General features: G+C 55.7%; 2 protein-coding genes across 3 annotated transcripts in view; both read right to left on the bottom strand.

Moving 5' to 3' along the window:
* GNAI3 (G protein subunit alpha i3) overlaps positions 1-10,958 on the bottom strand; it is a 29,603-nt gene extending 18,645 nt beyond the window's left edge. For both annotated transcript variants that reach the window (XM_041489646.1, XM_041489647.1), the window contains exon 1: positions 10,722-10,958. In XM_041489646.1, coding sequence (XP_041345580.1) covers positions 10,722-10,839 — 118 coding nt within the window. In that variant the 5' untranslated portion in view covers positions 10,840-10,958. The remainder of the gene's footprint in view (positions 1-10,721) is intronic.
* Positions 10,959-12,052: 1,094 nt separating this feature from the next.
* GPR61 (G protein-coupled receptor 61) lies at positions 12,053-13,459 on the bottom strand. Its single transcript, XM_041489657.1, has one exon. The coding sequence runs from the start codon at positions 13,352-13,354 to the stop codon at positions 12,053-12,055; it is 1,302 nt and encodes a 433-aa protein (XP_041345591.1). The 5' UTR covers positions 13,355-13,459.
* Positions 13,460-14,895: the final 1,436 nt, after the last annotated feature.

Below are 14,895 nucleotides of genomic sequence, written 5' to 3'. Positions count from 1 at the left end.
CACAGAGGAACAGCTTCCTGCTGACAAAAGGAAGATTAGATGGGATATTGGGAAGAAATTTTTGGAGGGTGGTGAGACCCTGGCACAGCTTTCCCAGACAAGCTGTGGCCCCCTCATCCCTGGAAGCAACCAAGTTTATTGGAAAGTGTCTCTGCCCATGGCAAGGGGTGAGACGAGCTTGAACGTTCCTCCCCACCCAAAAAATCCTGGATTCCATGATTCTGAAGCTGCTCTACTCTGGAGCCAGGCTGGGAGAGCTGGTGGTGTCCAGCCTGGAGAAGGCTCTGGGGAGACCTTAGAGCCCCTTCCAGTGCCTGAAGGGGCCCCAGGAGAGCTGGAGAGGAGCTCTGGACAAGGGCCTGGAAGGACAGGAAGAGAGGGGATGGCTTCCCATTGCCAGAGGATAGGGTAGAGATGGGATATTGGGAAGAAATTACTCCCTGTGATGATGGCAAGCCCCTGGCACAGGGTGCCCAGAGCAGCTGTGGCTGCCCCATCCCTGGAAGTGTCCAAGGCCAGGCTGGACAGAGCTTGGAGCACCCTGGGCTGGTAGAAGGTGTCCCTGCCATGGCAGGGGGTGTGGAATGCAATGGCTGGAAGGTTCTCTCACTCCACTCCAACTAATCATTCCCATTTTACTCTTCCTTTCTGGACCTAATTTCAACATCTCTAGGTCTTACTCCTGTCCTTTGATGCTTCTCTAAACACTTGCAGATGTTCACACCAGAGAAGCTGCTATTCCCCTTTCCCCAACCCACTGGAAAGGGTTTGCCTGAAGGGATCCATATTGGACCAACTCAGGAGCTTCTATCCTGCACCCTTTGTTCCCATCTCTGGGGACTTCCGTGTGGTGTTTATACCCAGTGTGGCTGAATCCTTCAGCAGGGGAATAACAAATGGGAATTTGAATGCTACTAAAACACTGCTTCAGCCTACAGCAAACTGCTGCTCCACGCTAGAAATTCACATCAAAAGTGGATAAAGTTACACTGGGATTCGTACAGATTCCTTAGGCAAAGCCTTCAACTCTGGGACCTTAGGCAGGGACTAGATGTTGAGCCAGGAAGACCTCAAAGATCATGAGATGTGAGAGTGGATTCAGACCCATAGAAATCAGGGTGTTCATGGGACATTTCTGCCTGTCTAAGGAGAAACAAACCTTTCTCTTCTGCTCCCATGAGCACAGCCAGACAGGGATCACATTCTGCCACAAGAAACCAGGGCTGAGCTCAGCGTGAATGTCGTAACCCCATGGAAAAACTGCTTCAGAAGCCTTAACTTCCCTTTTCCCAAAGTAGCAGGGAGGAGTCTCTTCATCCCACCCTGGACACAAAGAGGAGCTTATCTGCTACAGGGACTGTCCCACTCCATGGACACTCTGGGCAAGAATTCCACAATGTCCCTGTCCCCAGAGACAGGGATCCCCATCCTTCCACAAGCGTTCAACCATTCCCTCTGGAAACCAGATGGAGTCAGGAGGCATCACAGCTTCTGAAAACACCCACACCTTATCCAGCAACACACCAGACCACGCCTGCGACATCCCCAGTAACATCCCAAACCATCCCAGTAATATCCCAAGAACATCCCAAGTAACGTTACAAGTTCTTAGGGAAATGCTCAGCATATAAGTGCTGGAATTCCATCTCCAAGGGTGGCAATTCCTGTACATGTTCCTACAGTCAGATCCTACAGCCAGATCCCTTCTCCCTCCTGAGCAGGAGCAAACTGGGGCAGCTTTCCAGCTATATCAGTACTGGCCCTGGGAAAACAAAGGATACACAGGGGGGAAATTATCATCCAACCACTTCCCCCAAGAAAGCCAGAGGATTTCCTGGAGCAGCAGATGGCAAGCAACTTGGCATGGCCATGTGCTGGAGATTACAAGGAAAAGAGCAACAAAACACAGCTTGGACTGGGAATTCCAAGAGAGGAATGCCACACAACCCTAGATTTTTGCTTAAAAAAATCTCCAAGGAGGTAGGTCAGACTCCCTACAGCTTCCAGACACAAGCATCCAATTTCCTGCTCCAGAAGGTCCTAAAAGTCCTGTTTTCAGTGGTATTTTCCCCTGAAGTTGTATCAAAACTGCATTAAACTGTACTTCAGGAAAGGAATTCCACACACATAATTAAGGGGAAAAGCCCTGGAACATCTGCAAGTTTCTGAAGAGAAACCAGGTCACTGCTGAAACAAATCCTGCCAGGGACGAAACAGGGATGCACTGGAAAATCCATTAAAGTACAAGTGAGGAAGATAAAACTGAAGGGCCTGACACAGGCATGTGGCTTGGACCTCCCACAACAGCCAGTTCAGAAACTGTGCAGGGATTTGGCAGGAACTCCACTAGCCCACTCCTGAAGTGCTGCAGCCCTTGGTGAGCTCCCAAATCCAGGGGTATTTCTCAGTAGTTCCAACATCCCCTGATAAACAGCTCAGGAACAACCCCAGGAGCTCGCCTGAAGCTCCAGGGGAGAGTTACAGACCTGGGAATGTGACAGGACCCTCCATATGAGGGGCAGGCTGGAAGAAATACTGGATCACCTGGCTGTGGTTGCAGTTCCCAAATCCCAAACAGAACCCTGTCACCAACCTACCCCTCAGACAGGCCCAAACAACAGCTCAACCAAGCTGGGAGGAGTCCAGGTCCAAAAATATCCACTGGTTTGAGAGCCAGTGGAAGCGTGGAGCAGGAGCTGTTCAAATCACCCTAAATCCCGATGGGTAACTCCCTGATAAACACATTTTCTTTATTTAGCACTCATCCCACCCCACAAGGAACATGGACACCTCCCCTTACCCACAAACACCCTCCTTAGCTTTCCACAGCACTGCATTCCTGAACTGTATTCCATGAGGAATATCTCCCCAACAGCCTGCAGAATCCCATGGACCTGTACAGCCACAGCTGGGGAAAGCTGAAGTAGCAAATCCTCATCCTCTTCACCACTTCCCTCCTTCCAACCTCATTGTGTGGAACGCAGATCCCAGCATCCTGACCTTCCTAGCACTGCCATCCCTGGTAACACAGATCCCATATTCCCTTCTTGAGGTTTCTTATTTCAATGGACACCTAGAAAACTCTTGGACACCACAGAATCACATGCAGCCAGAGAACTGCACTGGGAATCAGGAGACAGGGAAAAACACTGGAGAAAGGAGAAGTAGTGTTGTACCACCAGGCTTGAAAAAACAGCTATTGTTGGAAAAGTCAACAGGAACCAGGAGAGATTAGACAGACACTCCTAGTTCCACAGGAATGATGAGAAAAACAATTTATTCAAATAAAACAGGGCACATGGGCTGGCTACAGCATCACTGCAGAAGGAACAGGAGCCAATGGCACAGGATAAACCACTTGAGGCTGTCACTGCCTCTGGAGGAATAAAAAGTGAAGGCTTGGGTAAGGAATGGCATATTGAAAACAGGAGCAACACTAACCCTGGGATCACACCAGTGACATTCCAAGCACTGCTGGGCCTGCTGGAGCACATGGGCTGAAGAAATCATGAAAGCATGGAGGCTTTTCCCACCAAAAGGTACCTGGGAGATGCACAGGAAGAGCAGCAGCCCAGATGGAAGATTTAGAATCAAAGAAGGAATCCTAGAATGGTTTGGGTTGGAAAGGACCTTAAATCCCATCCCATTCCACCCCCTGCCATGGGCAGGGACACCTTCCACTGCCCCAGGTTGCTCCAAGTCCCATCCAACCTGGCCTCAGACACACCCAGGGATGGGGCAGCCACAGCTGCTCTGGGCACCCTCTGCCAGGGCCTGCCCACCCTCACAGCCTTCCCAATTTCCCATCTAACCCTGCCCTCTGGCAGTGGGAAGCAATTCCCTCTCATCCTGGCACTCCAGGCTCTTGTCCAAAGTCCCCCTCCAGCCCTCCTGCAGCCCCTTTAGACACAGTAAGGGGCTCTAAGATCTCCCCAGAGCCTTCTCTTCTCTAGGCTGAGCATTCCCAGCTCTCCCAGCCTGCCTCCAGAGCAGAGGGGTTTTCCTTTTTGCCTTGAAACTTTTGGAGCCTCAACCCTGTTTTAATTAAACAATTACTTTAAAGCTTAGAAACATCCTATGACCACTCAGAAGGTTGAAATAGCTCCAAGAATTCTTCACCATTCCTGGGAAACATCAGGCCGGAGGAACCTGCCCCTGTCCCTAACCCCCAGACCTGAGTGACCACTGATGGTACTGAGAAATTCCTTAAGGAGTTGCTAAAATAGCCACAAACCATCAGCAAACACCCTCTGCTGCACCCCTGAAAGTGTTTCAGGCCAGGCTGGATGGGGCTTGGAGCAACCTGGTCTAGGGGAAGGTGCCTCTGCCCATGGCAGGGGATGGAACAGGATAAGCTTTAAAATCCCTTCCAGCCCAAATCATCCTGAGATTCTATAAGCACAGACCTCAGACTGAATTTGTTTTCCCAGCTCTTTGATCTCCTCCAGGAGTGTTTTGAAGGAATTATGGCTGCTGTGTACCAGTGTGGCTGGAGACCCCCATGGAGAGGCCTTGTGTGGCTCTTGGCTGAACATCAAACCACCATCTCCAGCCTCCTGGGCACCCACAGCTCCTCATCCACACACAGGGGATTACAGAATCACGGCATACTTTGGGCTGGGAGGGGCTGTGAAGCTCTTCCCATTCCACCCCTGCCATGGCACACCTTCCACTATCCCACGTTGCTCTGAGCCCTGTCCAACCTGGCCTTGGGCACTACCAGGGGTGGAGACCTTAGAACCCCTTCCAGAGCCTAAACGGGCTCCAGGAGAGCAGGAGAGGGACTTTGGACAAGGGTTGGAGGGACAGGACAAGGGGGAATGGCTTCCTATTGCTAGAGGGCAGGGTTAGATGGGATATTGGGAAGGAATTCTCCCTGTGATGGGTGCCCAGAGCAGCTGTGGCTGCCCCATACCTGGCAGTGTCCAAGGCCAGGCTGGACAGGGCTTGGAGCAGCCTGGGATAGTGGAAGTGTCCCTGCCCACGGAATGAGACGAGCCTTAATGTCTATTCCAACTCAACCCATTTCAGAATTTCATGATAAATGGATGTGCTTGGAGATATGGATAAAAAGGCCAAGTCTGGTGTCTTTGGATCCAAGTCTGGGTGGCAACAGCAGAGAAACAGCCAATCAAGGCCTGTAAAACAGGAGTTGGATGGTAAAGCAACAGATAACTTGGAAAGAGAGGGAACAGTGGGAAGATCTGGGCTTGGAAAACATATTTCTTAATTTTCCTGATTATCAAGAGTCACCTTGTGCTGGGCCTGTTTTTAAAAGTCAAACACCCTCTGAATTTCCTGCAGGAACAACAATCCTGAGCTGTTCCAAACATGCAGCTGGGCTCTCCCTGCCCAGCAGCTCCTGCTGAGACATAAGCTCATTCCCCAAACACCAGGAGCTTGCAGGGATGGAGACCCCAAAGCACCGAGCTCCAGGAGGCCAACCCTGTGTCCAGCATTTGGTGTTTGTTTCTAAAGCTGACCCAGGCAGCACCACCCCGGTAACCAGAGAAGGTTAGAGGATGCACTGAAGTGACCAAACACCAACTGGGAAAACATGAAACAAGAGCCAGGCATCGGATCCCCAGGAACAAAGGGGACAGCACAGGGATCACCACAAAGAGCATGCTGGAAAAATAATCGGCATCTGTCCCTCATTTCAGCTCCAAACCCATCTAAGTCATGAATTCCATTTTTCCATCCCACTTCTGCAGGGAACAAGTGCTGCATCCCAGGAGGTGCAGGCACAGCTCTGCTCACTCCAAACTTCCAGAAGATTAGATCCATGATCTAATTTAAAAATTCCTCTTTACAGCTCCCTCTGCTCTTCTGAGAAAAGTTATTTCAATGCTCTGCCTCAGAATTTAATGAAACTTGAATCATATCCAGAGGGCTCTTGGAGAATAGATGGAATCACAATTCCAAGCTGTCTGCTGGAAATTGTCCATCCCCAAATCCCAGTGCTGGGCATGGACACTCACCCATGTGTCCTGACAGGAGTACATGATGTACACACAACACAGGGGGCAGAAGAATTCCCATCTCCTAGCTGGAAAATGGCATTGTGCAGAAAAGAGAGCATCTGACCCTGGTGGAACAAATTCTCTTTTCCAGGAGATAAAATAAATCATGGCTGATTCCTGAAAACCTCAGGTTCAGGCACCCTGGAGATAAGGAGCATTTTGCCTGCCCTATGTCTGATTTTGGTGGGAAAAGGGCAGAACAGAAAATCAAGGGAAAGGTACACAGAGACCCAATGGAAAGGTGGGAGAACATAGGTGGAAGCTGCAGCTCCCACACCTGAGGACAGGGAAATTCCAGCCTCCAGTCCAGCTGTGGAAAGACCTCCATGGAGCTCAAAGCCCAGAGAAGAGCTGCATCTTCAAAGAGATCTGACCTGCTGTCAAATGAATTATAATCATGGAGTTATTCAGGTTGGAAAAGCCCTCTGAGATCGAGTCCAACCGTATCCCAGCACTGCCATGTCCACCCCTAATCCATGTCCCAGGCGCCACATCCACACATTTTTTGAGCATTTCCAGGGATGGAGACTCCACCACTGCCCTGGGCAGCCCGTGCCAGTGCTGGACAACCTTTGTCAGGAAGAAATTTTCCCTGATATCCAACCCAAACCTTCCCTGGTGCAATCTGGCCTGAGGCTGTTCCTTTGAGCTGTGTGAGGAGAATCCTCCCTGGCCACGAGTCACCAGGAACCTCCAGCAGACCCAGATACCTTCAAGATCAGAGAAACAGCAGCGCCCTGCAGCTTCCCCAGCAGGACTCCTACAGCAGATCCCACAAGGAAGGACACTTGGAGCAGCAGCCACTGTTGGGATAACATCCAGAGACCAACACCCCATCACAGATCTTCATTTCACCATTCCAAGGGCATCCAGTAGCTCCAGAGCTGAGGAGCAGCCAGGTCTGACCCCCAGATGGATCCTCTGGAATAGGGATCCAAGGCACAGCTGCAGAGCTCTGAGAAAAGCCACTTCAATTAACAACATCATTAACTGCAGCACCAGCTCTGCCTGGGTTTGCATCCCCAGAAAACACTTTCCTATCTTAAACCAAAACAGAACCAAAACAGTGCTGAGGAAGCCTTGGGGAATTCAGGAAAGAAAAAAAGTCGGAAAATCAGTGTCAGGAAAAAGCTGAGGGCTCCTGGAGTAGTGGAGAAGGGTGAATTATGCAGATTAAGGTTATTTTAAAACAAACTTATGGTTTTAATTGTTTTTGCATTAATTAGCAGCACCACTTCAACATAATTACATAGTGTATCCAAATGCAGGGAAGCTGTCCAGGCTGGCTAACAGGGTGTTTTGGGCAAAAACAGCCCAACTTTGGTGTATTCACAGAGTCAGAGCCACAAAACCACCATTTCCACAGGGATTTGGGAATGGGACAGCTCTGGAATGCAGCTTCACCACTCGGGGTCACACAGACCCCTGAGACACAGCCCAGAACAACATGCCAGACCTTGGAAAAGGCACTGCAAGCACAGTGAAGGATCTGGCTTAGCTCCTACCCAAGCAGGAAGAGCTCCGGCACCCTCCTCCCTTTGGCTGGAAAAATCTGCCAGGTTTCCCCACCAGCAGAACCCTGTGTGAGGAGCCTTTTCCTGGGGGCAAATGGGAGGAGGAAAATGGGACTGAGGGCTCCTGGGCCATTCCCAGCTTGCTCCCAGCTTCCCAGGAGCTTCAGCTGCTGCTCCAGAGCGTGAATCCACTGTTGCCATCACTCCAACCACACCAGTGCCAATGCCAGCAGAGCTGCTGGTGGCATTCCAGCATGGAACAATAATTACATCCCACAGGGTCCTAACAACCAGGGTCAGTCATTATTCAATACTCAGGTTTCATTTGTTTTATAAAATATCCCCAGAACTTAGAATTGCTCAACAAACTTCAGAGTTGTGAAAGGGAAACACAACAGAGGGACTTGAAATCCCCGAGGAGAAGCTCCAGGATTAACTTTATCCCAGCAATTCTGCAGTTATCCTGGTGCTGGGGCCACTTCCTCCAGCACCTGAGCCCTCTCCCAGGTGGAAGGTGCTGAAAAAATCAAGCCAAAGCTCACAGAAGAAGGGAACACAATTGGAATTCTCTCTTCTTCATCCCCTGCTCAAGAGAAGATAAGGGTTATGGAGGAGAGAAAGGAAAACACATCCAAACCCTGATTTGGGGATTTCGGACTTCTTATCCTCTCCAAAATCTCCTGATTTTTGGAGTATTTCCCTTCTTTTCCTCTCCTCAGATCTTCCACTTTCGGCTGTATTTTTACTTCCTCTTTTCTCCCCAAATCTCCCAATTTTCAGTGTCTTTACCTTCCTCTCTCTCTTCTCTTCCTAAACCTCCAAATTTCAGGTGTATTTTACTTCCTCTCCTCCCACATATCTCCTGATTTTCAGGTGTATTTGATTCCTCTTCCAAATCTCCTGATTTGGGCTGTATTTCCCTTCTCCTCTCCCAGATTTCACTGTATTTGCATTTTCTCCCTCTCCTCTTCCAACCCTCCAGATTCTGGGTCCATCCCTGCCTCCTCACACCCCAGCTGGGAAGGATCCAGCTCCCTCTCCACAGGCACAGCCCTCTCCCTGCTCATCACAACTGCAGATCTCAAACTGGGGCAGCTCTTTTAATGGAGCTGGGAAGGATGTGTGGACTCCAAACTTCAGGAAAATTCCATTCTTTTTTCACCAACCCTCTCTGAAAGGGTTAGAAACCACTCAGGGAATGACAAGAGACCCTGCAGATCCAGACAGTTTTATGTGGGATAAAAAACCCTTCCTCAAATCCTCATGGACTTTTCCACCGGCTTCTAGTGCCTCAGTGAAAGGATGTTCCCACTGCAGATAATTCCTCCTGGGAATCCCCTGCTCTGCTTTACCTGCACACCAAGAAGGATGTGTCTGGGGAGATTCCAGCATTACCTGGTATTCCCAGGAATTACCACACTCAGCTTTAAAACCAGGAAATACCTGAGGGAGATTTGCAAGTGACAACCAGGTGCAAACCTGACCTGGGATCAGGCAGATGGAGAGGGAGGTCCAGATCAACATTCCAATTACTCCTAAAAAGCTCCTCACCTGCAGACACACCAGGAAGTGCAGGAATTTTCCTGCCATCCAAAGCCAACAGTGACCCAAAATCAGCTGCTGCTCTGAGTTCTAAAGCCTCACCTGGTTTTTAACACATTCCAGCTGATGACTGTATGATTTTTGGGATACTCCCCCCATTCCATGTTTGCTGATAAGCCTCAAAGCCTTGGGTGCTTTGGAAAGAATGTCATACAAAAATATGAGGAAAGAATTATTCCATTCCAGGGAAAGTGCAAGTGTTGCTTATTAACACCAAAACAAACACCTGGAGAACAAAGGATTCTCCTGACACGCAGCCAAGAGCTTTTTCATGGACACACTAAGTACAAAGCTCAGAGCAGCTCCTGCAGGGAGTGAAGAAAAAAGGCTAAATGGGAAAGAAAAAGGATTCCTGGAGCAGGATGGTTCCTTCACACATCCTGCTCTAACAGGACCCACTCAGTGCTGCTGTTCAGATCCTCACAGACTCCATCTGTCTCCTCCGAGACAGAAAAATCAGGATAACCAAAAATATACACCCAGAGCTTGAAAAGAGAAATCAGCACGAGCAGATGGTTCATCAGCCCCGAGTGGTGCTTACAAAATTGTGAGGATTTGAAGAGAACTCCAGAGTCCTACACTGGTTTGGGTTAGAAGCTCATCCCAGTCCATCCCCTGCCGTGGCAGGGACACCTTCCACCGTCCCAGGTTGCTCCAAGCCCCATCCAGCCTGGCCTTGGACACTTCCAGGGATCCAGGGGCAGCCCCAGCTGCTCTGGGCACCCTGTGCCAGGGCCTGCCCACCCTCCCCAGGAGGGATTTCTCCCCAGTATCCAATTTCTCCCCAGTATCTCATCTCAGTTTGCTCCCCCAGCCTTCAGGGAGGGCAGCTTGTGCCTCCTCTGAGCTCCCATCACCACTTCCAAGAACTCCAAAACACAGATCAAACCAGCAAAACTCTGCTAAAGGGGAAATCCTTTTTACTGTTTTACCCCAGCTCCCTGACCAGCAATTTAATTCCAGCCCCAGCATTCCCTCCCTTCCATGCCCGGACCCAGGCATGAGCCGTGCCTCTGCCAGGCTCAGCCCAGTCCCACCCGGGAGGGAGCACGGGGAATTCCACCGGGACACCGAGGGGACAATCCATCGGGAAAAGCCATGGGCCGCATCCCAGGACAGCCCAGAACACCCCCGCCCCCACTAGGGTGGGATAAGCCATGTCCTCTCCCTTGGAAGGGGACAGGGGACCCTCGGGACCGTCCTCAGCACTCGGGGATCCCTCGGGATCCACCTCACCCCTACAGGGATCCCTTAGGATCCACCTCAGCTCCCCCCGGGGATCCCTCAGGATCCACCTCAGTTGCCCCGGGGATCCCTCGGGATCCACCTCACCCCTGCCATGGATCCCTCAGGATCCACCTCACCCCTACAGGGATCCCTCGGGATCCACCTCAGCTCATACAGGGATCCCTCCTCAGCCCATCCGGGGATCCCTCGGGATCCTCCTCAGCCCATCCAGGGATCCCCCCCACTTCTCCATTCCCAAACTTCTTCCTGAGGGCGCAGGGCCCCCTTTGTCCCCCCAGAATCCCTCCGGAGCCCGGAAGGCCGCATTCCGCTCTCCCCCCCGGCCCCTCCTCACCGAGCAGCAGCAGCTTCACCTCCTTGGCCGCCTTCTCGCCGTCTTCCCGCAGGTTGCGGTCGATCATTTTACTCCTCTCCACCGCCGCCTTATCCTCGGCGCTCAGCGTGCACCCCATGGCGGCGGCGGGGGCGGCCGGGCGGCCGAGAGCGGGGGGAGCGGGACAGGGACCGGGATGGGGCCGAGACCGGGATCGGGATCGGGGCCGCAGCTGCCTCGGCCCGGGCGGCTCCTGAGGCGGCGCCGGATTTCCTGTCCTGGCCGCAGGGCACGCCGGGAAATGAAGTCTCGCGGGCTGATAGTGCGAGTACTTCCGCCTCGGTAGAGCGGGGCATGATGGGAGGAGACATCATTTTCCGCCACGTTAGAGCGGAGTATGATGGGGGGGAAAGCGCTTTACTTCCGCCTCGGTAGAGCGGGGTATGATGGGAAATATGCTACTTCCGGCTCTCTTCGGCGGGCATGATGGGAGTTGTAGTCCTCGCGGAGGTCTGTAGGGTCCGTGGCGGCCCCAGCCCCCCAGCCCGCCCTCATGAGGGGGCCCAGGCTCCGCACCCCCAAAGGGCCGGGCCTCTGCTCCGCCGCTGCGGGGCGGCCTCGGGGGAAGGGGAGCTGGTCTCCGGGGCTGAGGAGGGGTCTCAGGGCCATGGGGGGATGGAGGGGACCCCCTCCGCAGGCACCCCCCTTCCCCGCCCCTCCCTGGTTGTAGGGGGGCCACCCCTCCTGGGGAGACCCCAAACACGAGCCCCCCACTCTTATCCCTGTGCCCCCAGCCGCTGCCCCCCAGCCGCGGTGGTGCCACGGGACCCCCGATCCCCGCAGTGCTGACCCCCCACCACATCTACCCAACGAGGGTGGCGGGACCCCCCCCGTCACCTGCGATGGCAGCAGTGGGGACCCCCACACCCCGATGAGCGTGGTGGGACCCGCAATCCCCCACGGCAGGAAGGACCCCACACACATCAGCAAGAGTTGCAGGACCCCCCAATCCCCCACTGTGGTGACAGAGACCCTCCAAACCTCAATGAGTGCTGTGGGACCCCCCACAGCAGTGAGAATCACTCCCGCTCCAGCAAGTGCCATGGGACCCCCAACTCTCCATGGCTGCAGCAAGAAGCCCCCACCCCATCACCCCAGTGGCCCTTGTGGATCCCCCAATTCCCTGTGGCTGCAGTGAGGACCCCCCACCCTCCATGGCAGCGTGGTACTCCCAGCCCAGTAAGCACTTGGGGACCTCCAACCCTCCGTGGCGGTGACGAAGCCCCCCCTCAACAAGTCACTGTGACCATCTCTCCCCTCAGAGCCACATTTACCCCAAGCCCCCCCAGACGCTACAGCCCCGCCTTGGCAGAGCCCGCCACGGGCACGAACACCCCGCTGCCCCCACCCCACTCCATCGCCTCGGCCGCCTCCTCCTCGATCTGCCCCGGGATGCGGAAATCCACAGGAGGAAGGTCCCGCTCGGGGTTGGGGGGCTCTGGTGGGCGCCCGGTGCTCTGGAGGAACTGTAGGAAGTTCTCCTCGATGGAGCCCTCGCGGCTCGGCAGCCGCAGGTCCTCCTCCGGGGGCTGCTTGAAGAAGCAGGTGAGCAGCCGGCCGAGCTCCCCGCGGATCTGCCGGTTGAGGCAGCCGTAGAAGAAGGGGTTGGAGGTGAAGCAGCAGAACCCCAGCCAGGTGACCACAGTCTCAGCAGCCGGCCCGGCCAAGGGCCGAGTGCTCAGCGCCGTGTACAGCTGGAAGGAGAAGTAGGGCAACCAGCAGAAGAGGAACTGGCCGCCCACGGCCAGCAGCACGGCGGCCGCCTTGCCCCCACCAAACATCCTCTGTGGGGTGGTCCGAGGAGCCCCCGAGGTGGTGACCATGGTGGAGCGGCTGCTGAGCGACGCCGAGCGCCGGCGCGGCGTCTCCATCCAGGTGGGCGGCGGGCCGTGGTGCATGGCTGCCACCCGTGCCACCTTGAACATGCCGCAGTAGACCACGACGATGATGAGGAGCGGCAGGACGAAGTAGAAGGCGGCGAAGAAGACCACAAAGACCTTGCAGGACGGCCCCCGGCTCCACTGCAAGGAGCAGCCGTGAGCGCCGGGCGCCGGTGGGCGGTCGGGGGACAGCCAGCCCAGCACGGGCACCAGCGAGGTGGCCACGGCCTTGAGCCACACGCCGGCCAGCACGCCGGCCACCAGCCCCGCGGTCATGCGCACCTCGTAGCGCAGCGGGTGCACCACGTAGTAGTAGCGCTCCACGTTGACGGTGGAGATGGACAGGATGCACATGGAGGTGAGGCACACGCTGAGGAACAGGTACACGCGGCACACGGCCTCGCCCAGCCCCGGGCTCTCGAACACGGCCGAGCCCGACAGCATCTCCAGCGGCATCAGCGTGAGGGCGGCCAGGAAATCCACCAGGCACAGGTGGAACACGAAGACGAACTTGCGCAGCGCCGGCGTCTTGGCGATGACCGTCATGACGGCGGCGTTGCCCACGATGGCCGTGAGGTCCAGCAGCACCATGAAGAACAATCCCACAGACTTGGAGGCCGTGTCCTTGGGCTTGGCCTCAGCAGTGCTGTTGGGGGGCCGGGCCCCCCCTCTAGAGCCGTTCCAGCCCCACGGGGAGGGCAGGAAGGGCTCCATCCTGTGCCGCCGGCCTGGCGGCGAGCGCGGCGCAGCCGGGCATCGCCAGAGGGTCACATCCTCGGTGGTCCGCGGGTCGGGGAGCGCTCAGAGTACCCAAAGGTGCCCCCCAGCCCCGCTCAGGTCCCCGCTGCTCAGCGAGGGGGTACCTGGGGGAGGTGGAGCCGTCACTGGAGGGGGCAGGAGCCTGGAGGGCCCCTGAGCGCTGAGCTGGACCCCCAGTTGCAGCCCCCAGGTACCTGGGGGGAGGTGGAGCTGTCAGAAAAGGGGAAGAGACTCTGAAGGGACTCCTGAGAGCTGAGCAGGACCCCCAGTTGCAGCCCCCCCAGTATCTGGGGTGAAGGTGGAATTGTCATGGTGGGGAGACCCAGGGGGGAACCCTGAGAGCCTGGGGGGGCTCACGGGTCACCTCTGACAGCCTTGGCAGAGCCACAGCTGTGCTGGGGGAATGTGGACTTGTCAGGAGGGGACACAACCCTGGGGGGACCCCTGAGAGCTGAGCTGGACTCTCACCTGCACCCCACAGGTACCTGGGGGCAGGTGGAGCTGTCAGAAGAGAGGGGAAACCCTGAGGGGACCCCTGAGAGCCATGGTGGGATCACAGCTGACCCTTGAGTGACACAAGGTGGGGCTCAGCCCAATTATGACCCCCATCCACAGCCCCCAGGCACCTGGGGGAAGGTAGAGCTGCCAGAGGGGACAGAGAGCTCTGGGGGACACCTGAGATCCTAGCGAGGGTTCAGCACAGCTGTGACACCCCCACACATAGTCCCCATCACCCCCTATCCATCTCCACAACCCCCTACATCAAATCCCTTCCTCAACTAAAAGCCTTGTTCAACCAAAAATAAGCAGTTCAGGGGTGAACCCCTCCTAATTCCAACGTTTCAACCCAAAACAACCGAGTGGAGCCCTTTGCCCAGAGTGTGGGGACCACACGGGGGGGCCGGGATGGGTGGGGAGGTCCCGAGAATGAGGATAGGGGAGGGCCCAGCACCCCCAAGTCCTGGATTCACCCCTCGTGCTTGGAGGCCTTGTGTGACCCCCCCACTCCGAGCTCACACCCCCTCCATGGGGACATGAGGGGGATGTGGGGGCTCCCCCGGACCCCCCGGGGGTTCCCCACGGGGGCGGGGGTCCCACCCCTGCCCCCCGAGGGAGGGATGCTGACGGAACGGGGGTGCAGCCGCGGCTCCCCCTCCCCTTCTCACTGCTCACGTCCCTCTGCCAGAGCCCCGGAGCGATGCCACCGCTTGGGGACCCCCCTCCCACCCCCGGGGGAGTGTCGCCCACCTCCCCGGTATCTCCCCACCTTCCCAGGCCGTGGTCCCGGCGGGGCTGCTCGGCCGCGGCACCTACCCTGGGGGTCTGCATGGAGCCGGCCTGAGCCCGTGGGTCCCCGCTCCGGCCGGGGGAGGGGTCGGGGCTGGGGGGTGTCCCCGGGGTGGCGGGGGATGCTCGGGGCTGGAGCCACTGCGGCGAGGGCTGCTCCGCACCGCGCGGCTGCTGGGTCCTAGTGCCGCCCGCCTCGCCTCGGTACC

Source organism: Pyrgilauda ruficollis, unplaced genomic scaffold (genome assembly GCF_017590135.1).
Source record: "Pyrgilauda ruficollis isolate IOZ18807 unplaced genomic scaffold, ASM1759013v1 scaffold95, whole genome shotgun sequence".
In the NCBI taxonomy this organism is placed as follows: domain Eukaryota; kingdom Metazoa; phylum Chordata; class Aves; order Passeriformes; family Passeridae; genus Pyrgilauda; species Pyrgilauda ruficollis.
This window is presented reverse-complemented; position numbering and strand designations above follow the sequence as displayed.